The sequence below is a fragment of the Hippoglossus stenolepis genome, chromosome 10 (assembly GCF_022539355.2).
Source record: "Hippoglossus stenolepis isolate QCI-W04-F060 chromosome 10, HSTE1.2, whole genome shotgun sequence".
In the NCBI taxonomy this organism is placed as follows: Eukaryota; Metazoa; Chordata; class Actinopteri; order Pleuronectiformes; family Pleuronectidae; genus Hippoglossus; species Hippoglossus stenolepis.
The window spans coordinates 13,447,879-13,471,208 of record NC_061492.1 but is presented as its reverse complement, the minus strand read 5'-3'; the positions used below and the strand labels follow the sequence as shown (position 1 = coordinate 13,471,208).

The 23,330-nt window shown below is 45.6% G+C and overlaps 1 protein-coding gene across 1 annotated transcript in view; it reads left to right on the top strand.

The window, feature by feature from the left end:
• kif26ab (kinesin family member 26Ab) overlaps nucleotides 1-23,330 on the top strand; it is a 71,709-nt gene that overhangs the window by 7,600 nt on the left and 40,779 nt on the right. The window contains exon 3 of the mRNA XM_047341748.1: nucleotides 20,663-21,133. Within this exon, the coding sequence (XP_047197704.1) occupies nucleotides 20,663-21,133 (471 nt within the window). The remainder of the gene's footprint in view (nucleotides 1-20,662; nucleotides 21,134-23,330) is intronic.

Here is a 23,330-nt window from a genome sequence, read left to right as displayed (position 1 = left end):
AAAACAGGGTTTAGCTGAGGTTTTGAACACAGGACTTTTACTTGTTGTGTTTTTCATATTATTAGTTTAGTTTTACTTAAGTAAATGATCTTCAACCACCAAATGTGCTCACTAAATTAAATTTGATTAGCCCATAAACAATGATTAGGTTATTATTGTTATTATTATAGGTAATTTGCTAGCTGTGCCGGGGTTAGCATGTAGTTTAGGTTATTAGGAGACTCTAAATTCCCCGTATGTGGATATACATGCAGGAGGCAGGACATGACGTGTAAGTTCCACTGTGGAAATCACATGTCGATTGTATATCAACACCAGCGTCGGCCCTAATCACCAAAAGTTGACGACCTGTATAGTTAATGGATGAATGGATGATTTACTAGCTCGCATCACATTTAGTTGGAGTGTTCATTGTGAGGTATTGTGAAATGGCATTACCTGTCTAATCAATCAAATCTGAGGATGTGGTTTTTTTGCTCGAGAGTCATTTGGACAGAAGTCTTTGAATTATAGCAACGGGCACTGCGGAGGTTTTTGACAGCACCTATATTCTTGAGCTGTTCCTTGTTGCTTTTGTAGCTGATGAACGATTGCCATGCGTGTCTGAATGGGTTTGCTGCTGTTTGGTGAAGGATCATGTGCTACAATGAGCCAGACCGAAATGAAACAATGGACCCGCGGACGGGGCTGACAGGACGATGTGTTACGGCACAGCACAGGTCTGCGGAGCATGAGAACGGAGCAACAAAAGGCAGAAATGTCAATGCGCAAAGAACACAAATGCAACAAGAAGTGTAGCCAGTGGGAATTCATCAGTTTGACTTGTTAATTTAGGGCGAGCTGCCTGCGTGTGTGTGTGACTCTTCGTCTTGTGCTTTCTCCGGGCTCCTGGTGCTCGGCTCCATATGTCATGGTGAAGTGAGACGTGCCCGACCCAGGCAGACTGCAGTCCATTATTGAGTCTGATTCAGAGTATTGGAAAAACATAGTTGTAGAGATAAATTTCCAAGACACGGACACCGCCGAGCGCCGAGTTGGAGGGGCTCCATAAAAACGCGCTCAATTGACAGCAGGCCTTGTGGTAGCAGACAAATCGCCTGGCTTATTGCGATGTGCTGAAAGAGAATGCCAGCGCTGTGTATCCTTGCCAAGATGGATATGCGGACGGCAAACTCTGCGCTGCTTGGGGCGTGGCTCCCTCACTCACAGCAAACAGTGGATCAGCAGAGTGCGGCGCCTGCGTCGGACTTGACGTTGCTTTGTTTGTTTCCCTCTCTGGCAGATGTCAATGGAGCTTCTACCTCTCACCTGCCAGTTCAGAATGCTGCCAGTGTTTGGCCTCTGTGGCAATATTTACCCTCAGAGCGCCGTGCACAGAGCGGGGCCTAGATCTTAGGGAAGCGGGTTCAGAAAATCTCTCATAAATGTTTAAATGGACTGAGCAAAACCTTCTCTGAGCTTTTGTCAAAGCGCCAGCAGCGAGGCACTTAAAGAGTTTGTCTTGGCAAGCGATTTTTTTCTCTTACTTACACAAAATAAAATACACAATAAGATGATGAATTATACACAGTGTTGTGGCAGTTTGAAGGCCTTGTGTTGGCAGTTAAAGGATGAGGTGTATATTACTTAAAAAGGGATAACATGATCAACAGGTTTCTTTGGCTACTTGGTGGTTGTGCAATCACCGACATCACCTCATGAGGTTGTTATTGTGAATCCAAGCAGTTCCCAGAATATATGTATTCATCCGTCTGTGTCTACCTGATGAACGTGAGCCCAATTGTCAGAACTCTTCTTACAGGTCTGTTATAGTCAGACATAGGCATAGTTTCCGTCTCTTCTTTGTCCATGTGCTGTGCGTTGCTGCGGGGCAGGTAGCACACAGCGGGTTTTAGAGCTTTTAGATCGAACCATAACAGTAAAGTTGTAGGTAGTAAAAACCAAAAGAATGAGCTGAAAGATGCTTAAAATCCTGGTATAGGACTGAAGGGAACTGCTGAATCAGGCCAGATTTCTCTGTTTATGTACAAGCAACTCCTTGGACATTGCACACTGCTAGTTATTTCTTTCATTGATAAAAGAATAGTGATTAGAGAAGCTTTTACGACAAATTGAGTTTGTTTGAGAGCACGATCACACAAAAGCAAATGTAGCAGAACAACGCACAATCCCATGTTCGAATGTTCTTCTCCTGTTGTCTGCAGTAAACTCCAGAAAATGTCTTAACCCAATTTTATGAACATTGTCAACATGAGTCCCTCTCTGAAAACGGCTTTCCTAACTCTAACTGCTGAACTCTCTGCAAATACAAAGTCCTCAACCGGAGCCACTGATTGCAAGGTGTTATTTATTTAATACTGGAACAATCACCCGTTCAATTCCCGGTGGAGTCTCTCAGTTGCCAACAGTAGTAAACTGAAGTTGTGGTGCGCAGCTGCCGTGTGAGTGCACCGCTGCTTTCATGTCATATTTCTATATATGTGTCGGGCTGACAGAATGCATGCGTCCCTCTGTGAGTCTATTTGTGTTTGTGTAATAGTAGATGGATTGTGATGGCTTGTGTTGTGATTGGTAGATGGGTTGTGTTAACTTGTCTTGCCGGGGCCTGTGCGTCGGTGCTATTTTTCATTGTGGGGATCTCATTCAGATACGTATATAGTGCTCCATAAATCCTGGCGCTGTGAGAAAATGCCAGTCAAAGTTCACGCTGCTCATGTTCATTTCATGCTTGAGTGTCCAGCTCCACGAGCGAGGATGAGTGTGTGTATTGATGATGTGCGAACGTGCGTGTAAGTACTGGAGGAAAAGAAAGAGATGAAGCACATTCAGAGTCCCTCCATCCTTTCCACTTTGCCGCAGAAGTCATCCATCTTTCTGAACTTAACTGCTACCAATTTATGATTGCATTATTATAGTCAGTGTTTTATCTTCATTCCAGCACACAGGCCTCGTGGTGGTCTGGTTAATGGAGAAGGTGATGGAGAAGGTGACTGGCCAGTGCCATTACTATGGTGCTTGCCGGGCTTAGCTTTAAGGTGAATACAATGAAGAAACCATCTCTCTTTAGCTCCGATTTTTGCCGTGCTGGATGACTCGCGGCTGATCATGACCTCATATGATTGCGTAACTAATCATAAACTACAAAACTACACTCGGGTAGTAGCGTAATTATGGGCCTGAAATATTACATCACCAAACTAGAATGGCACTCAGGAGAGCCCCTTATGAAACCGTATTCAAATCTACTAGATCCAGATTTTGATTTGGTTCTGCTTCAAATAGCACACACTCATCAATACCCAATGATTGTTCTCTGAGAAATCAAGGGAAATGTTGGAAAAAGGCCTTTTCTAAAAAGGTTTTTTGCTAACAAGTTCGCTACACTCCTCCACAAAATTTCAAGGATATCGTTTTTTGTGTAATCCGGCAAACAAACAAACAAACAAACACAGACAAAAACATAACCTTCTCGGTGGAGTCTGAAACATCAGATGTGCATCAGCTTGTGTATCTCCTGAAACAGAAGGGGCACAAGGAGAGTGCAACATGTGTGTTTCTGTTCTTTTCTTTCACTATTGAGCGATTTTACTTAGCGATTTGCCTGCTGACATTTTCAAGGAAATAGCACAGCCTTGCATTCTACAAAAAAAACAGCAGCGAAGTTGCTTTTATTACCTCGGATAAAAAAATGTGCATCTGAATTTCTCAATAAGCGGAACAACTGGAAAGGTCAACCTCAGCTGTATGGATTTTCATAATGGATTTCCACCAGAAAAAAAGTCAATCGAGACACGGCAGCAGTGTTTCTCGTCACATGAGTTGAAGTCTGTTTCCTCAACAAACTGGTGCACTTGTGTGACTGTTATGCTTTTTTTTTTTAATTGCCTCCAAAGTGTTTTCATAGTGATTGGAGATATTTTCATCCCTTCTAGGCAACAGTCATGTTAGATCAGCTTCTAAACACAGACTCCCTTTATGTTTTCTGGCTCATCCCATGATTTGTGCAGATAAGCAGATTCTTTTGTGCCTTGAACTTTGACACACAGCATTGAAGTAAAAAAAAAACCCACATATATATACGCAGTTTAAAAAGTCTAAAGATGCCAGATATTGCACAATGGGTAGTAAGTATGTTTAGGTTGGTCTTATCTATGTTAACAGTCATTTAACACTACTTTCTTGACAGTTTCAAGTTTGAATAAAGACTTTGTAATGTCTCTCTGTGAGTTGTAGTTCGTTCTTAGCAATTTATCTCTCCATTCTCCATTAGGCTTCTTTATTTTATCTTTAATTATAAACTAGTGCAAGTAATTCTTGGGACTCTGCTGTTCGTACTTGACACTGGTCTTAAATTGAATTCATGTTGGTCTTAAAAGATCTTAAATTTAAGCTGCTGAAACCTGCAGAAACTCTGATAAAGGTGATGAACTGGCATTAATGTCCACATTACACTAAACTCCTGGTCTACGGAGGTCACTGGTGTTCTGACAGAAGCAAAATTAGGATAATTACATTTACATTCAGATCAGCAGAAATGTCCTGGCGTGAGAAATGATGCCATCTCGAGCTCGTCATCGCTCCCGGTGGACGGAGTAAACCTTCCCCCGTCTCCCTCCCATGAACCGACTCCCATTAATAGATCCGTCCTTTATGCTTCCCCACTTGTTACTGCCGCTCTATTTTATGATGTCACCCTCTCTGCTGAAGAGCTCTGGGCTGTTTTATCTCCTTCATGTGTGTCGGGCACTTAAACTTAAACCTCTCTGTTTACGAGTCCCAAACTGCCTCTCCATCCTCTGCGTTTGCTTCTCAGTATCAGCTCAGCATCGACTGTAAAAGCTGAACCGTCCTCGCCGTTCCGAGAGTGTGGGGGGGGGACTCGCCGTCGGGCCTCACAGTGCAGACCCCCAGCTAAGTGCCTGACTCCCATGCTGTGTGTGAGAACAAGCCTGTGAGAGAGTTTGTGTGATATGTATATGCCTCTTTGCTGCATTCTGAGGCTACCTCCACATTACTACATTTATATACGAAAAAGCATCAACTCTTGTCCGGATACGCTTGGCGTCAACACTACTCTGAAGTTTGGAAACACTGCTGCTGATCCTGTTTCAGTTTTAAAACTCCTGGGCTTTGTTTTAGTCCGGACTGCCACAAACTGAGATGTTTGGAAATGATGACGTAGACACTCACAACCGCTTGCTGATTGGGTCTTTTCAGTTATGACATACCCTTCGTTGATTTGTCAGGCTCCTATCACATGACCCCCCTCTGGATGAGAACAACAGGCATTAGCCTTGGTTACCAATCTAGTACTCAACATGGATAATGAATGACACGCAATACTGACCCTGTTACTAACAGCTGTTGGATGATTACAATGATACAACTGCTCACATGTGTAGGAGACAAACTATTATTCGTAAAATCTGTGACAATTCCCGTGTCCAGCGGTACACGCAAGCCTTCCTGCTTACAGGCGTGGACGGGGATTAAAACTGATCCAGAGCCAAAACTCTCTAGTGGACGGAGATCGTTTTAGTTTGAAAAGTAGTCGAATGGATGTAGCTCAACTAACTATTGTGCTAGTTAAACTTTTCAGTTTTCTGAGAGTCTTGGGGGCTAATTGCTGCTGCCTGTCCTAATTGAATGTGGCTTGATTGCTGTGACATTTCACTTTCATTTGGATCTACTTTCAGCTATTCTGTTTTTTCAGTTGTCATCATTAATGTGGTATGTTTGCTCTTTGTTCGCCACAGGCTGTTTGGCAGCCGCTCACCTGGTGCTCCTCTCGGATCGTGGCTGTTGTTTACTGCTCTAAATTTATGCATCAAACAAAAACATTGCTGGAATGCCTTTGAACGTGTCTGTGCAACACGGAAATGCTTCCCTCCCTCCCTCAGATGCCCGGTGAGAAGGAGGGAAGCTCTTGGGGAGCACACCTGTGTCTTTTGGCCTTGGTGAATTCCTGCACAGCTTTATTGTTGGGAGCAGGAGTGGATGCCACTGCTGTGTTCAGTCCTCTGCTGTGTCCAGCTCACACACCCTCGCTTTATGTCCTTCAACAGCAGCAACTCATACAAGCAAAAAACATACAAATAACCAGGGTCATTCTCTGATGGACATCGCAATTTCGGACAGCTGGCAAGCCATAAAACTATTATGTAGTCAAGCTTTAATGTTTGGTTTTATTTACTCATACCGTTTCTACACTACTGCGGATATTTTTTCGAACAGATATTTTCCCCTCCATTTAAAAAAAAAAAAAAATTCATCCAAAGGACCTTCATTTTCATTCATTTCCATTCAGACGACAACATGAAAACGACTACAAATACCCAAACAAACATGCCCGGGCCAGTAGGTGGCGATAAAGTCTACATCAACGATCCATTACCAGAGTAAAATGCAGAGTAATACTGGGCAGATGCCCGTGAATGTTTTTCATTAATGGTAGATTTAGCTGTAAACTTATAATTAGACCTGCTAACCAAACATAGAGAAACTGGTAGATAGCAGCTATTGTTGTTGTTTTTGACACATGCTCATTACTCCAAGCAACAGTTGGCACATGCAAAATAAGCTTTGAAGTTGTTTTCCAATTGATCTGTTTTACATATACACACAGATACAAAATATGTTTTCTTAAGATATTGACTTTGGAAGGCCTTTGTAATAATCTGAATTTTAGTGGGTTAAAATGCTGTTTGCATGTGAAGGAGAGGCCCAAGCTCAGAGGGAAAAGTTATATTTGCAAAATAATGTAGACAAGGCCTGATTTGTGCATTTTCTTGGTAGATGAATTCGTGTAAATGAACAATCTGTGATTTGGTCTTTTTTCTTTTTTACGCGATGCTCCCGACTTCTCCATCCCTGACCCAAACTCAGGTCGCACATCTCTGCACAAATCCATTGGGTTTCTGTAAAGATGTCCTTCCATTTCGTTTGCGTTTCTCAGCAAACATGCTTTCAGCCACTGTCATTACCACATTCATCTAGCGAGACGCTGCCCCCTCCTCGCCATTCTGTCCATCCACTGACCTCTAGGCCTCCCCTCATCCCACACGGGGTGTTTATGCTTTCATCTCCTTTGTGAGCGAGAGGCTGTTTCGGCTGCGGTGGCCAATGGAGGGGTGAAACCGGGGCACACTTGAACTCCCACGGTAGCAGCCGCTGCAGACCACATTTGAACTGAATTTGAACTATACACCTGATTTCTGTGTTGCCATCCCTTTCATGCCTTTTACTCCGCCTCATAAACACATCCACGAAAAACACTTACACTCCACGCACATTCATTAGTCGTCTGTTTTTCCCGAGCTTGGTTGCCGCACTAGAAAAGAGGTTCAGAAAGTGTTTCCTGCTCAAGTTGTTGAGTTATAGAGGGCGCTGTAAAAAGCCCTACAGTAGCCATTGAAAGTCACGGTGGCGCTGTGGGGACTGAGTGCTCGAGGCTCCTGCAGCCGCTGAACAATGCTTAATTAGCTCATAAACAAAGGCCAGTGGGGGATCAGAGAGGGCAATCGAAGTGTCCCGTTCCTTTGAGCTTCTCCCACCGTTAACAAAGCTCCTCTAATGGCCCCCGTCACTCCACTTGTTGTGTCTCACCGCGGTGTGCTTCCTGACAACATAAAAGGCCCACATTCCAAAAAGAGACTCAAACAAGGGATGCTGCCCATCCACACCTCCCTTGGCCTTCAAAGCAACCCCCCCCGTCAAAACAGATATTGACATTGCTCCTCCGCTAACCTCCGCCATTTATGTTTGGGTCCCCATGGTGACCGCGGCAGCTTTCATCTCGTCCCATTTAGCCTTGTGTCCGTGACTTTCGTGGTCAGTTTTATTGCGCTCCTTTGTGTGATGCTGTGCTGGCATGCTGCTGGGAGCCTGCGAGGATATGCTTGACACAGACAGGACTGTGCCGGGATCTGGAAAGGTTATTCAAGTTTGGCAATGAAGACAGGTGTGTATGCAGAGTGTGTCGGGTTGTGTGCGTGCAGGCCTGTGCGACACACGGGCCTGATGTCTGTGTTTGTACTAGATTTAGTGGCACGGTTAGCATGTTTTTTTTTGTATGTTTGGACACGAGTCCCTCCAAAGAAAACAGACATCCACTGCCGCGCGAGGACGGCCCCGGCAGCAGGTCGGAGGCAGTCTCTGCTTGTTTGCGCGGCCGTGTTATCATCTCCCGTTTCCTGTCAAAACAGGAAAAGACAGGGGCGAAAATGGAGGCTAGGAAAGTGCTGCCTTGATGTGTGTTGGCTGGATGTCCAGCTCTGCCTGACAGTGACCCTCCTGGCCAGGAAAAACAGACCCTGTCAGGGCGTAACCCGCAGCGAGCTACCTCATGGTGTTATTTTTATCACTTTTACAAAGCACAGCGAGGGATGCTTTTCCCAGCTGTTGACACAGGTCTGGGTCATTTTTGTCTCCAAAACAGTGCAGCACATGAGAGAGGGAGACGTCCCATCAGTCCGTGTCCCATTGGCTGGCAGCCTCACATGATTGTAGCCTCTGTTTAGGAAGGGAAATCCTTTTTGACATTTTGTTAATCATGAAAGCGAGACACTCCTTTTCTTTGGATGATCCCCAGACCTCCATCACAATACCTTTTCCGTAACGCTGGAGTTGTCATGTGGTTTTATCCATCCATCAAACTGATTTGTTCATTCTTTGCAACAGGATGGTGCACACACTCACACACACACGGCAGACATTGTAAATGCTCTTTTATTGGGGCACAACTACTTGTGAGTGCATTCCAGACAGTGGAGTCAGCTCTCTGTGTGGTACAGGCGGTGGATTTCTGCTGATGGCACGGCAGGTAAAAGCCCCAGCGTCTGCAGCAGTACGGCTAAATGAGAAGGCAGGGACAAGGCGCACTGCACAAACAGCTGATTACTGAGTCAGCTAATTATTGACTGGTGAAAAATGATAAGCATCTCCTGCCTCGCTCAGGGAGTCACTCTTTTAAAACTGAGAGTTGCTCTTGTGGAATTCCAGGAGTTTTGGCGGCAGAACTATGTTTGGCTCTTTATGGGGTCTCTGAAAAAGAAAGAGCTGTTTGACACGAGAAAGCTATTGTTGGCGAGACCAAGCAGCGTTTTCTGTCTTTCTTTTCCCAGCTGTTTGTGTGCACGCTGAGGCCAGAGTGACCCCGACTTTTACTTATAACACACAAGGAGCAATAGGCCAAGTTTGACCTCACGGAGACTTGTTTTCTCTATGAGTAACTGAAGACGAGACCAGACAGGTAAATGTCAGCGATAGCTCCGTCAGCACGTAACGCTGGACAGACAGCAGAGGTCTCCTCCTTTCTCCGTGACCCAGATTAAGATGTGGCTCGTGGGGTCGATGTCATCCGAAGGGAGGTCGGAGTTCATTTGTCTTTCCTGACAGACCTTCAGGTGGTGTTCCAGCGCTCTGGTAGAAGGCCACATCGACGCTGACCTCCATGAGTTGCGCAATTAGTTACCCTTTGACCCCGCAGTCCCACAATAAAACCGTGAGCACGGACTGGGCATGCTTCTGCATCCCCAGACCCTCTTACATATCACTCCATAAGTGTGTGTGTGTGGGTGGGTGTGTGTGTGTTTGCAGCTTGAAACGGCACTGATGTAGCTTGTGATTCAATCTGACATGTTGTAATGGCTCTGACGTCCTTTGTCTTGTTTCAAATTAACAAAACAAAGAGACTGGAGCCGTGCATAGAAATTTACATCCCTGGCTTGATGATATATCTGGCTTCTTTCCATTCTCCACTCATAAATATATAAAAGATCCATTAGTCTGCATCAGTCTGCTGTAGACCGTACAACTCTTTGCTCCTTGAGTGACTATTGCTTTTTAACTGCTCTTAACTGTGTGTGTTTCTCTGAAGTGCAGTCAAGGCGCATCACTCAGGGATTATGCAGACAGACAGGTTCAGATGAATGCTATTGTATCCTTGAGCCAAAAGTGCAAATCACTGCAGGCTACAGCTCTCGGTTTTCACTTTGCTTCACATGTTCTGCCTTTACTTTGGCTCAGAGCATAAAAATTCAGCAGTGAAACCTGCAGCTATTGTTTCACCATCATGCCGACTCGCTCAGCTCTAACTGGGCTCGGCTGTGTTGTGACATTTCATACGAGCAGACAGAAAGCCCCTGAAGAATGGGAAGACGAGAACTCAGAACTCAAGCTGCCAACAGCTCCAAGGTTATCACTTCACAAAGTAAAGTGACAGCGGCAGTGTCCTTGTCCATTCGTTTTCGTGTCCCTGGCATAAGAATTGAGTCAGTTTTTAAGTTGATTCCTTTAGTGGTACAAAGAGAAGGCTAGATTGGCAGTTTCCTGCACTATCAGCTCCTGTCACCGTAGACATTAATGGTTTGATTCAAACAGTTGGATAACATCCAAAGCTTTTGGAAATCAATTCGTTTTCCCCTGTGTTTGCTGGACTGTGTGTTACTTCTAGCAGTATATCTGTAGGGAAACATCAGTCTGTCCGTCTGTTACTCAATATGTCCAATATGTCCATTTTTGCGCCGACAGGAGATATATCCTATTAGCTGTGTCTCAATTTAGGGGCTGCATCCTTCGTCGGATGCCTTTGTGGAGCGATTGCGTCACAGTAGCTCGACTAGACTGTCCCTATTTCAAGGCTCCGAAAAATGTGTCCGAAAAATGTGTCCTTCCACCCCCGAGCAAAAGAGGCTCCACCGGGTGGATCCTCCCAGGATTCGGCTACCTGCAGAATAAGAAGTGCTGGTGTTGATGTGCTGTAAATGAAAACATTGTATTTTATGCAGCAGAATTTGCTGCCTCGTGCTCGCTCTACCCAGGCCCCGCCCCTCTCCTGACTGTTCCAGAGACGTTCCTCTTGTTGTGAAGTCTAAACTCCGTAAAATGTCTGGACCCAGTTTTAAGAACATTTTCTGGAGTTGATGTCAGAAAACAGCTAAGGTGTCTCCAGGACCACTGTCGTAGTTGGTAATAAAGCAGAATTAATGTTAATAAATGCAAATTGTTTTCCATGAACTATCACGGTAAAAATTGAATATTATTTTGAAAAAAAACAATCAGGCTTCCAGCCAAACCAATCCTGAGCAGCTCATTTGAATATTAAGTGAAATGGTTGGAGCAGCTTTGTGTTGTGGGCCACAAGGCCATCTGCAGGAGGCTATTGTTCCTGAGAGACAAAGTAGCAAAATGTGCATGTGAACAAATTTTGATAAGCCAAGCAGTTTCTAGGATAGTGAATGAAAGTCCTTTAGACTCAGTAAGTGGATTAGCGTGTGCTATTCTCCACCAAGACAGTTCAGCCTACTTCCTTATCTCACTAAGATTCAATAGAATGTGTCTAGACATCTCAATTAGCAAGAAAAAAAAACAAATCAAAAACTATACTGGATACTGGTTAGTGCTTATCTCTGTGTGTTTTCTCTCTCACAAATCTCAGCAGCTTTCCATGTCTAGTTCTCATAAACAGAAAACAGTTTTCCATTAATACAACCCTCCCCGGCTGAAAGCCATGGGCTGATGTTGAAATGTCTATTATTAGGGAGAATTGTCTTCTCTGAGAAGTCAATGGCATGGCAATGACATCTTTCATGATAAATTTATACCCCCCCCCCCCCTCCTCTCTGCTGTACCTACACCAGGCTGTTGCACCGGACTGATTCCGCCACTCACAACTCGGCTGCTCCATTGTTCTGCCGACACGCAGCAGCTTTGTCAGACACAAAGCGTGTCACTCTCTCGGAGATAATGCCGCCGCAGACTGGGAGCGGATGGGACAGCCCGGCTCACCTCGGCTTGCGATGGTTTGTGGTTTCAGCTTATGAACACACTCGGGAAGTTAAAAACCAGGAGGGGGAATTTAACGGTGTTTCCATGCTCCCTACAGTCTCTCATCAGTCAGCCTGTTGCTCCCATACAGTATGCACACTGGCACATGAGCCGATGTGTGAAAAGTGAGCTACCTGCCGAAAGTGAAAGTGCTGCGCTCGACAATAACAACATGCTGTGCCTCATTATGTGACTTCTCCCATATAGTCCCACATGTAGAGAGAGAGAGAGAGAGAGGGAGAGACTCCAACAGTGAGAGAAATGTTGAATATTTATCCATATGGCTTCTCGCCGGTACGATTACTGTCTTGTCCATTCCAGGGGGAAAGTGGAGAGAATACTTGTCGGAGGATACTCAATATTTCACCTTGACATCACTTTATTTTCATGACCGGGACTACATGTAGCTTTTCATCTCTGCACAAGGTGACTTGGATGAATTATTGCACTAAGCAAATGAAATGAGGCAAATCTGAACCGTGTGGATTCATACATTAAAGCCTACGTGCACTTTAACTCTGCCGCGCTGGCATGAAGAAAATATTTACATGTTGATCTAAAAATGATGAATTCCAATCATGTTGTTGATGTGTAGACGGAGATTATTTTCCCACTATGGGCTGTGGAGGATGTTGATGAAGATACCATATGCAATTACATCTGTTTGAGCACGAGCAACTCCCTTTGCATTTTTCTCTGATAATTAACCATTCGTGTGTGCACTTGCACGCCACACACTTTACCTTCTGTGTGGCTGAGGGAATCCTGCGATGGAGATTAGTCGCCGTAAGCTTTTGCAGCAGTTTGTTTTCTCTCTAAATAAACTGCAGGGAACAGGGAGTTCTCTGTTTCTCAGTGAAAACCAAAAAAAAAACTCCCGTAGAGCAAACTACAGTGAACGCAGCTCTCTGAGAGTGACAGTTCAGACAGAGGAGAAGCAGGTGGCTGAAATCACTGCGCATAGACTGTTTGAATACAAGTGAAGAAGGGGTTTGAGCTGCTGGGACTAACTATTGTATCAGGATCCGCTGCTCTGCGTTGAGTGTTTCAGAGTGGGCTCTTGGACAAAAATAGATCTCTCAACCAGCTCCTGTGGATAGTCGGGAATACTGAACACTTCCAGCCTCACACTGCACTAATGAGGGCTGGAAATGCATGGAGCGGAGTTAACATTTTAATTCTGACCTCACATGCTCAGTTTTAGCTTTTAAATGAAAGTGGTTATATTATTGAACAGCACTTTCCTTTTTTTGCAAAATGGGAACGTTTTTCATTATCTCTGAGAATGAGCCAGACAATTTTTAACCTTCCTCTCCCCTCTTCAACCTCTCTTCCCTCACCCCTCCTTCTCACACCTCCTTCTGTCCATGTTTTCACCTGCAGTTCACAGAAAATACCTGGCTCCTGCCTTCCCATCTCGCCTGTTGAATTTTTCATTATGCACTCATTTGGGTTTGTTTCCACAGCCCAGCCTGGTTGGGAAAAAGGAGAAAATACCTTGAGAGCATCCCAAAGCCCCAAAATTCTAATTCTAATTAGAGGTGCACAATTGCTGGCGCAAGCGTACATAAACGCAATCCGCAGCGTCCCTGGTGAGGACAACGTAGCATGCAGCTCTGCTGCTGCCTGAGTTGCTCCACAGCAGCCGTAGTCAGGGAAGTGGAAAATATTTGAAGAGTGGGAAAAATATGTTTCATCCGTCTAGTTTATCTGGTGATGCGTTGAGCATTACTTTTTCACTAATGAGAAAACTTTGCAAGGATGGTTCACGTTGCTCTCTTCATACAGGGCATTGTTTTAAAGTCAGTCTGAGTTGAAGTAACGATCGCTCACCACTAAATCCCTAATGAAGACGTCCATTTTGCAGCTAAGAGTTAAAATCTCCTCACGCTCACACTGCTGAGTCCGGCCTGGACCTCCCAACACTCTGACCTCGGCCAAAGCCGATGATAGCTTGACGGATCTGGGGCTCAGGCAGTGACGGCAGCCTTTCGTCCACAGAGGAGAGAGAGAGACACTGAGACAGAGAGAAAGAGAGAGAGAGAGGGATGTTGGAAAGGGGGGGGGAGAGGGCGAGTGAAGTCTGTCCAAACAGTTTGAACAGGGCTTGTTTTCTTTATGTGCGCGAGTGAACAGGAAAAGGTAATTAACTGGCCAAGTGGTGAAAGGCTGGAGTGATGGATGGGTGTGGTGTAAAGAGAGACAGCCACACACGCACACACGCACACACGCACACACACACACACACACACACACACACACACACACACACACACACACACACACACACACACACACACACACACACACACACACACACAAACATATTTCTCCCTTTCATGTAGCCTGGTCTTGTGAACACTTATGAACACTTATAAAAACATGCATCTCATTCTACCCACAGTGAGAGCAGCTAGAAGCACACACACACACACACACACACACACACACACACACACACACACACACACACACACACACACACACACACACACACACACACACACACACACACACACACACACACACACACACACACCAGTGGGATGACCATATGGAGCGCTGACTCTATGTGAGCTCATCGGTGATATCACGCTGTTTCGCACAGTCACGATTGATCCCATCTGACTTTTATCGTTTTTTAACCTGAGGGTCAGTGAGATCTATGGCCTTTTTATTTTTGATTGACAGTGACATGTGTTTTTATGGAGCTGCAGTTTAGCAATGAGCAGTGTCATGGTGCTCGTAAGCCCCCAAAAAAACCCAGATATGTCCCAGCAGGTCTTATCATGAAAAAGGTCACAACTGCGTTTTGAAGTAAATCTCCACTGCAGACTTCGCTCCACCCTGCAATTGTTCATCGGAGGATGTGTCACGGTGATGATCTGGACAGGTGGTGCTATCGTGTGTTGAAAGTGTCACTAAGAGGTAAAGCCTATTTGCATTTTCTGTCAGCAGTTCACTGACAGTTAGAGGGAGGAGAGGGCTAAATCACACGGGGGGCAGACAGACTGACATCTGTTTCTGTGAGCTCCTCGTGACCAGATGCTCGGCGCAGGGAGACACGACTGAGCATTTTGAGGGAATAACCGATGCAGAAAAATCTGATGGACTTTCTTTAAACAAGGTAATCGTCTGTTTGATCTAGAGACAGGGAGGTTTGCTCACAGAGATGTGCTGTTGACATTGTGAGTAAGCAGTTGGTTCTTCGAGATAGTTGCAGAATTCGGTAATGCTGTCTTATCTCTGTGGGGGAAATTTAATGTCACGAACCCTGTTTTTGCAAAGTCAGCGTTAGTACGTCTTCATTTTGTACTTGTTTGTTCGCTTTTTTTTCACTTTTAATCAAGTTTTCATGCAATTTACAAAAGTTGGTCAGTAGAAAAGACACAAAATCCCAGGAGAGGAGAAGAAAGAAGTAGAGCCAGACCGATTTTTGGGAGCTGATATCAATACCAATATTTGTCAATCAACAAATTGCACATAGAGATATATCGGCCAATATGTACAGAAAAAAAAATCTTGCAATGATTCCAAGATGTTATTATCACGTATTTTCTTCATTGTCTGTGAAAGTTTCATTATCGGTCAACCAATGTATTGGTCAGTCTCTATGGCAGCCTGAGAAAAACAAGAGCAGAATCGATTTTGCAAACACATCTCTGACTAAAGCTTTAGCTCCAATGTTGGCAGATTAAATGAAGCCTCACTTAGACAAAATCCAAATGTCACATGAGAAATATTCAAGAAGGTGCAGAAATGTTTCATTATTATTGGATGGACTCTCTTTGTGCTCTAATTGGGAAAAGTTTGACATAAAGAAATGAAGCAGCCATAGTTTTTCACACAGGACAAGTGAATTCATTACTGCAGTGCTCTGTGCTTTTTGTCTCAGGAAGTATTGCCAGCCAGGTAATGACAATGCACTTGTGTTCCCGCAGATACTGTTGCTTTGTTTGCTGAACGTCTTATTGCGGGTTTGTTTAATCTTGTCAAGTCAGCAGACGGACGGGGGGGCAGACATCTGTTTGATGTGATTTGGCGAGCCGTCCCTTTTTCGTGTTCGACCAGATTTCGTTCCCACAGAGTTAAGTAGCATGCTCGTGTGACATCCTGAGTCATTGTCTTCTCTGCCTCCGAGCAGGCAGTGGTTAAATTTAATGGTCTGTATCCGAGATCTGCTGCGGCACTAAAAGCACATACCTGATATCTAATCAGAGTCACAGGCCCTCCAGCTCTGCTTCGGGGGATCTGAGTCCATGTGGCGGCTGTGGAGGGGCGAGTCTGAGAGGTGGTTGAGGTGGTGGGAGTAGTTGGGGGCAGAAGGCGATTACGCCACTGGATGTGTTGCTTTTTATCCTGGGAATGTAATGGGTCTTAATGCCCTGCGCTCACCCGGGGAAAGGCCAGCAGCTGTGCTCGTTTTTCTCCGGCTCGGCTGTCAGAGCGAGCCGGGGCTACCTGTGGGAAAGCAGGCCTGCTGGAAGCTCTCGTCCTCACCCCGGGATCTGGAACTGGGCTCCTGTGGTTTATTGGGGGGCTGTAGACTGTGTGTGGTTAGGGTCAACACTGTCTCAGGCCAAGTAAACAGAGATGGCTCCTTACAGGGAAGCAGAGGAAGGGAAAGCCGGTTAATAGGAGTTGAAAGGGCATCGGATTTGGCAGCTGCTGTGTGGTCTCGATTTTACAAGAAATGCAGTCATAGGAAGTACTCAAGATCAGTGACGGGTAAACAGGACTGGTGCTGGTGTGAATAAAGTTTAGTGCGGACAGATATTAAGCAGCATGGTGTTTGCACTGACTCATTGTGAGGAATGTTTCCGTGCTGATAGAATAATGAAGGAGAAACGCGAAAGGGGAAGGAAGGAAAGGAAAACCGACTGAGAAGTTTGAATCGTAGAATTAACTTTCACGAGTTCCACTGGCTTGTGTTTCCGTTTACTGAGCAAGTCAGAGCGAACACAGGGGATCGAGGAATAGTCTGCGTCTCATTGCTGCGGTGTCAGTTCTGGACTGGTTCTGGGCAAATTGCACAATGACAGATGTTAGAAATAAGATGGTAATCGTATCCAGCAGAATGCCACAGTGCTGGCAGCTGTAAAACAGTTCACATATGAGCTGAGGAGCTGCAGGCTACAACATTTCATTTGATTTTCTTTTTTTTCTTTCTTTTTCATCACGGATGCACATTGATACGATGTTGCTTCATTCCTCTTTCTGCCACCGCTGTAGTGGAGCTTTTATGTCTGGGAAATATCTGTTGGGCTCAACTGGAATAGAAAATATGGTTTCCCAGAGTATTTTACTTTCAATGGAGCGTGCCTAAAAGTCTCTGGGCTACAGCGAGGGGGCCTCATGCATTTCAAATCACTGTGACCTCAGCCTCATTTACATCTAGGCCGGTGCTCCACAACTGAGGCGCATCAGAAGCCGAACACGGGAATAGTCGGATTTGGCAGCTTCACTTTGTCTGGGTAGAGAGAAGGTAGCGGACGAGATGAAGCAAATGAGGTGTGATTTTTTGGGGGAAATTCGAAATGTGTGACTTTGCCCGGTTGTGTTTGCACGGGAGAGAAATCATGCGCACCCTCCTCCCTGTCCCCTCATCCATAAGTGGTTACGGCTGAGCTTGTTTCCATCAGCCTCTGGGCACGGCCTGTCTGCGATGACACTCTCCATCAAGCCAAAGAGACAGTCAGTTAGCCGGGTGGCTCTCTCTCCTGCCGCGGCTGCCCTGGTTTTCATCACAGTTAGTGTGAGGGACACAGACAAACTTGGGTCTCTAAGGGCCGCGAAGGGCTCATTCCACAGGCACATGCAGGGCTCCCTCTCCCCAGCGTGCTCGCAGTGCAGACCTCCTTTCCATAATAAGGGCACAGCATCTGACTGCATTTGTCCCCAGAGTTTAATAAAGATCACTGCTGACAGGCAGTAAACCAACACAACCACCCACAAGCCTCCAGGCAAGGGCCACAACCTCGGCCTACACCTCCTCCCACCCCTCTCTCTCCCTCTTGCTGTCCTCTCATCCTCACTTGTGCACTTTGAGTCTCTCTCTCTCTCTCCCTGTGGATATAGACCTCGGGTTGAAAACCAAAGCCATCTCCCACTTGTGCGGAACAATGGCCGAGGAGTCCGAGCCCTGAAGTAGCTCCACTCCTGGCCCGCCGACGGGGAATGCTTTGAACATTTCCATTGTGTCGATGCCTTATGCGTTACATACTTCTCCGTGCTGCAGCACCACTCTTCACACCCACTTGCACCTGTCAGTGATAGATCATATGGATAATAAAAGAAACAATATGGCTTCCAGGCTGGGTGCACTCATGCGTCATATGTTTCATGTTTTCCACTTTAATGCTCATGCACAAGCTCTCAAGCCGTTAGATTGAACTGGAGAGCACGGACACGAGAGTAAACTGTTTAAGTGTCTCACCGCGTGGCGACTTTTCAGCTGGTTTTACCGAGGGTAATTTATTCATTTTAAATCCAAACCTGCTTTCTCAGAATTACATACCATATGTATGTCTTCTCTGACCCTAAAGATGGATCCTGTGGCCTTCAATCTCACCATATCCGCTTCGCCCCCCCCTCCACATGCCTAACATCGTCATCATCGCCCCCCATCATCTCCATAAGCCTTGTGGCCGTGACCCTTTATTCACTCCACCAGGCATAAAGCTCACCGACAGCTTTACAGGAGCAGCCCGCTCTCTAACCTCCAGAATGCTAACTGAATAGCAGATGGGCTCAGCATTGTGTGTCTTTTTATTAGCTCCCCTAAATCAACACCTAACAATGCACGGAGAGGGAGAGGGAGAATTGATTTCTTCCATCCACCGGTGCCCTGAGGTGGGTGAGAGCTGGTCCGAGAGGGTAAAGGGTGTCGGGGTGATGGAAGGGCGGAGTTGACTGGTTGTGACGTCCCTTTAATTTCCTGTCTGCGAGGCACGCACATGACACCAAACTAGACCAGTGCACAGAAGATATCAGGCCGCTGTGTTTCCTTCGTCTCTGTCGCTCTGTTTCCCATTTCACACCAATTTGTCATAGGCTGTTTCATGTTGTTTCGGCGGAACTCTCCTGTCTTGTGCATAAATATCCTGCCTGAGCGCAACTATGGAATCCGTTCACGTGTCAGGATCAAGCAGCGTTAGATATCATTCCTAAAAGCTCTATCATAGCTCTATCATATGTCTATTATAAGCTTCTAACATTCAAATCCATCCCTCATTTATATATATCAACATTCACTTTATACCGTGATGCTCTTGATCTCCCATCAGCCAGTAATCCTCCCATCAGCCTCCTCATTCCCAGTGAGATTTATACGAATTTCTACATTTCTAAGTGTTTTCCTTAGTTGTGCCCTCATCCTGTCCGTGCCCGACCATGTGTAAAGTAAGTAGCCGGTATAGAGTAAATCATTTACCACAACCACTCAGTTAACATCGGGCCAGTTCAGTCACAGTCCAACGCACGATCGTCCTTTAAGTAAGGTGATGATATGGAGATTATGGGTACATTCACTGCAATCCAGCAAATATTACTTTCTGTCCATTTCTGACTATATGGACAGACAGAAACTGTGCATCATTTCCCGCAGGGTTGTACAAAGGTTATGTGATTATATTATTGATACTGTCGGTGTGTGTGCGCACAGAAGTCTGAGTATTGAGCTGCTTTCACGCGGAGGAGATTTAGAGTCCCTCGACCCGCGTCTCTATGGTCTCTGGGTTGTAGCTGTATTAAGTGGCGCTGCATTAGTGCAGTGGATTGTTGTTTCCCCGCAGCTTCACTCCTCCTGATCACCTCGGAGGTTCCACAGAGCAAAGGCCTCATAAACATTTATGTATCGGCTGTGGGCTCCTGTCTCAGGCCATGACTCCACTGGGCAGAGGCCTAGTGGCCCTTAATGCCTCTTAAGAGACTGTCTTGTTAGTGTGTGTTGTGTGTGTGTGTGTGTGTGTGTGTGTGTGTGTGTGTGTGTGTGTGTGTGTGTGTGTGTGTGTGTGTGTGTGTGTGTGTGTGTGTGTGTGTGTGTGTGTTTGTTTGTTTCCCTAAAATCAGAAAGTTACTTAGATTTGATATTGCAAACTTCTGATAGCTGTGTGCGTCCCTGCGGCTTCCTGGAGGAAGTAGTTATTTTCACATTTGGTGGCTCATCATATGTTTTCATGCTGGGACACTTATCATATGTAAATTGTATAGCTGTGGGCACTCAGTCCGCTCAGCTGTTGTTGTCTGTTGTCATTCCTCCCAAGCAGAGATGGACACCGTAGGGGGCCCTTCTTAGAGACAAAGTAAAAAGGACAAAACTCTACTGGACACCGTCTTGAAAAGCAGTAACTAGCTGGAATTTTCTGTCTTTTTTCTTCGGAAAGCTTCACAAAATAAATAAAATACACATTTTGTTTATTTTACAGAAGAATGCCTCTGTGGGGTCTCTGGCTAATCCCTCCGAGCCAAGTTTTCTCCTCACGTTCCTCTTGTTTTGGTCCCAGATTCTGTGAAATAAGCACATGCCTGATTAACCTGATCAACAGTCTTAAGTTGCATGCAGGCAAAACCTCTCAGTCTAAACAAACAGCCATCCCGAAAAAAAAAAGGAAGTGGTTAAGGCAGGGAGTGAGGGTCCCAGAGGGCAGCCAGAGACCACACTAGTAGCGGATCACTGACGCACATGGAAAATGTGAACAACACACAGGAAATCCTTTCATAAGAACAGACGAGCGATATGCTTGAAATCAACGCGTTACATGCTTTAAGTGTGTGTGTGTGTGGGCATATCGTGTGTGGAGTTAAAGACTCTCTTTTGTGTTTGCTTTCTCTGCAGGACCCTGGATATGCAACATTTCTGTTAGAGCAGCTTCAAACACCTGGGAGCCATGACGCCGGTGTCAGCTGCTGCCAGGTGTGCTCCACGCCTCTGCACCAACTGAGGCAGGAGGCCTTGCAGACGCTCCGTGCTCCCGTCCTCGCCTTCAGCCCGGACATGGCGGCCCTGCCCACCGCATCGTTTTTACCGCAGCCTTCCAGACTCCCCATGTCGTCCTCAAGTGTCCGTGCCAAACAGCTGTCCAAAGGCCAAACCATCACGCACAGTGTCCTGCCCCTGGGGGAGAGGCGCAGGGTGCCGGGCTGGTCTCAGAGCCCCTCGGCCTCCTCGGGGCCCAGCGTCCAGGTGACGGTGGCAGGAGGGCAGATCACCGGATCCCTGAACACCGTCACCATTCAGGCTCAGCAGTACCTCGAGGGCATGTGGAGCATCTCCAGGGTCAACAACTTCCTCCCTCAGCCTAAACTGGTACAACTATAATCTTTCACTTTTCTTGTTTTTATTACATGCATTTGGAAGCGATTGGAAGGTATTGCACATCACTTCCCAGAGGACCGAATTGTAAAGAATATGCAGTAATATAAACCCTGGCTTCTTGACTTGCCTTTTAACCTGAGTTGACATTAATTAACTTGAAATAATGGCACAGCACCTTTTTTTCTCTGCACACAATGCTGCAGTGCTTGTCAGGTCAAGTCTTGTCAATGCGTTTGTTACATTTCAGCCCTTTAGAGACGATGGCGCCCTGCAGAGAATCTCCGAGTCAGAGCTCTGCAGGAGTGCTGACCTCTCATTCCTCAGTAGTCAAGGAGCCTGAGTGATTTGGGGTCAGAGGTCATCGCAACACTAATCTGCTGACCTCCTCCTCAAGGGCATTTCAAATGACCACCCCACAGCGCCACCATAACTCTTCTCTCATGTTGGATAAGCATTAGTCTGTTTGATGTCCAGAGACTTTGAAGGGGTCCTGGGTTTTGCCCTCAGTGTCATGGGAGCTAATGATTAGTCTTGCTGTACCTTCTTTATGACTTTAAACAGTTTAGTCGCACATGTTTGAAGGTTTTGTCGTAATGTAAGTTGAACATGAAAAGGGATTTCTCACATGTCAGGTTGTATTTCTGCCTCCTGACATATACTGATGTTTCTCTTTCTAAACATCTGGACTCAAAGCCTGACAAAACTCTCTGACATTGAACACCAGGCAAACACCTATTTAATATTTCCCATCAGATTCATAAGCTGTAAATTTAGCCACTCCAGTTCTAACTGCGTCGATAACCGCAGTCTCTTATGGGTCTTGGCAGTGCTAGTCCTTCCTTTCTGCTTGGAAATTGAAGACAGATTTTTACTCCTCCCTTTAATGTCAACAGTTGGCTGTAGAGATGGTTTATATGAGGCCATCAAAAGCTTTTAACTGCATGTACGCAATCTAGGGCAAATCAAACAGCCTGGCACAGAAGGGAGCGGCTGACTCGTATTCTCCATCTATGTGTCTAAAGGCAATTAGTGGCCCTCGTAGCTGCGATGAGTTGCTCAATGCCACATAGCTGAGGCTGGGGCCCTCCTCAGGCTGTGAGAAACGTCCCTTCAGGACACAAAAGTAACACACGCAGCAGAAAGAAAGGCTTTTATTTTCTCAAGCTTGTTTCTTTCATTAAAGCCAGATCTCTCAGAATGACAAAAACCCACAGCAGCCCGTGAGGATTGGGAGTTAACACTGAGCCGAAAGGCACTCGTTTTAATTCATGATTCCCTCTTGGTTTCTTTGTAGGGAGACCATGCAGTGTTGTTCAGACAAAGACGCTTTGGACTCTGTGTGTGCAGAATAAAAAACAGCCTGGGGCTCTCCCACACACAGCCCATTATAGGGCACCTTGAATCTCCCATTTGGGAAAAGGCTCTGGTTAACATCTGGAATGATGTTTGTGGTCACTGGAATTGAAACTATCTCACTCCCTCTTTGTAAATTGGCTGGCACTGTTTCATGCTGCTGCCTTGAATTCTGCACTTCTTTGAGAAAGTCGGTTGCAGGTCGAGAACCTGATGAGAAACCTCAGCTTTGATAAACATTTAAAATTCTTTTATTCCTGGTGTTATTGTCCTTTTGAAAGAGAACGTTTAATAAATTAAATGAATCCAGGAAAACCGTAGACTATATATAAAGATGGACGACACGTTTCCACTTCCTCCCACTGCCATGAAATAAAACCATCTCGGATACGAACACATTTGGAGCCATAGTCTGCGCAGTAGCGATCAGGGGGTGGAGCTGAGATAACGCTGTACCTTCGCTATGTGTTCAACCAATCGTGAGTTAGTCTCTGCTGTCAAACTGTTTTATAACATAAAATTAGTAATTAAAACCAAACTTAACATAGAATCGAACACTTGATCATACATCAATGCGATAAGAACAACCTAAAATGACAGAAACCATCTTTGAGAAAAAATTATTTGACTTGGTTCCATGTCAGATCCACTAACTTGGAGGAGGCTGGATTTACGACCTGTACTGCAGCCAGCCAGCAGGTGGCATTTGAGATGCTTTGGCTTCACTTTTGGGGTGCAGCCATTTCATCCACCATTATATACAGACTATGGGAAAAACTGAAAAACTGGTTTGCGATTCTCTCTTTGCTGCATGAAATCCACAACCACTTGTGTC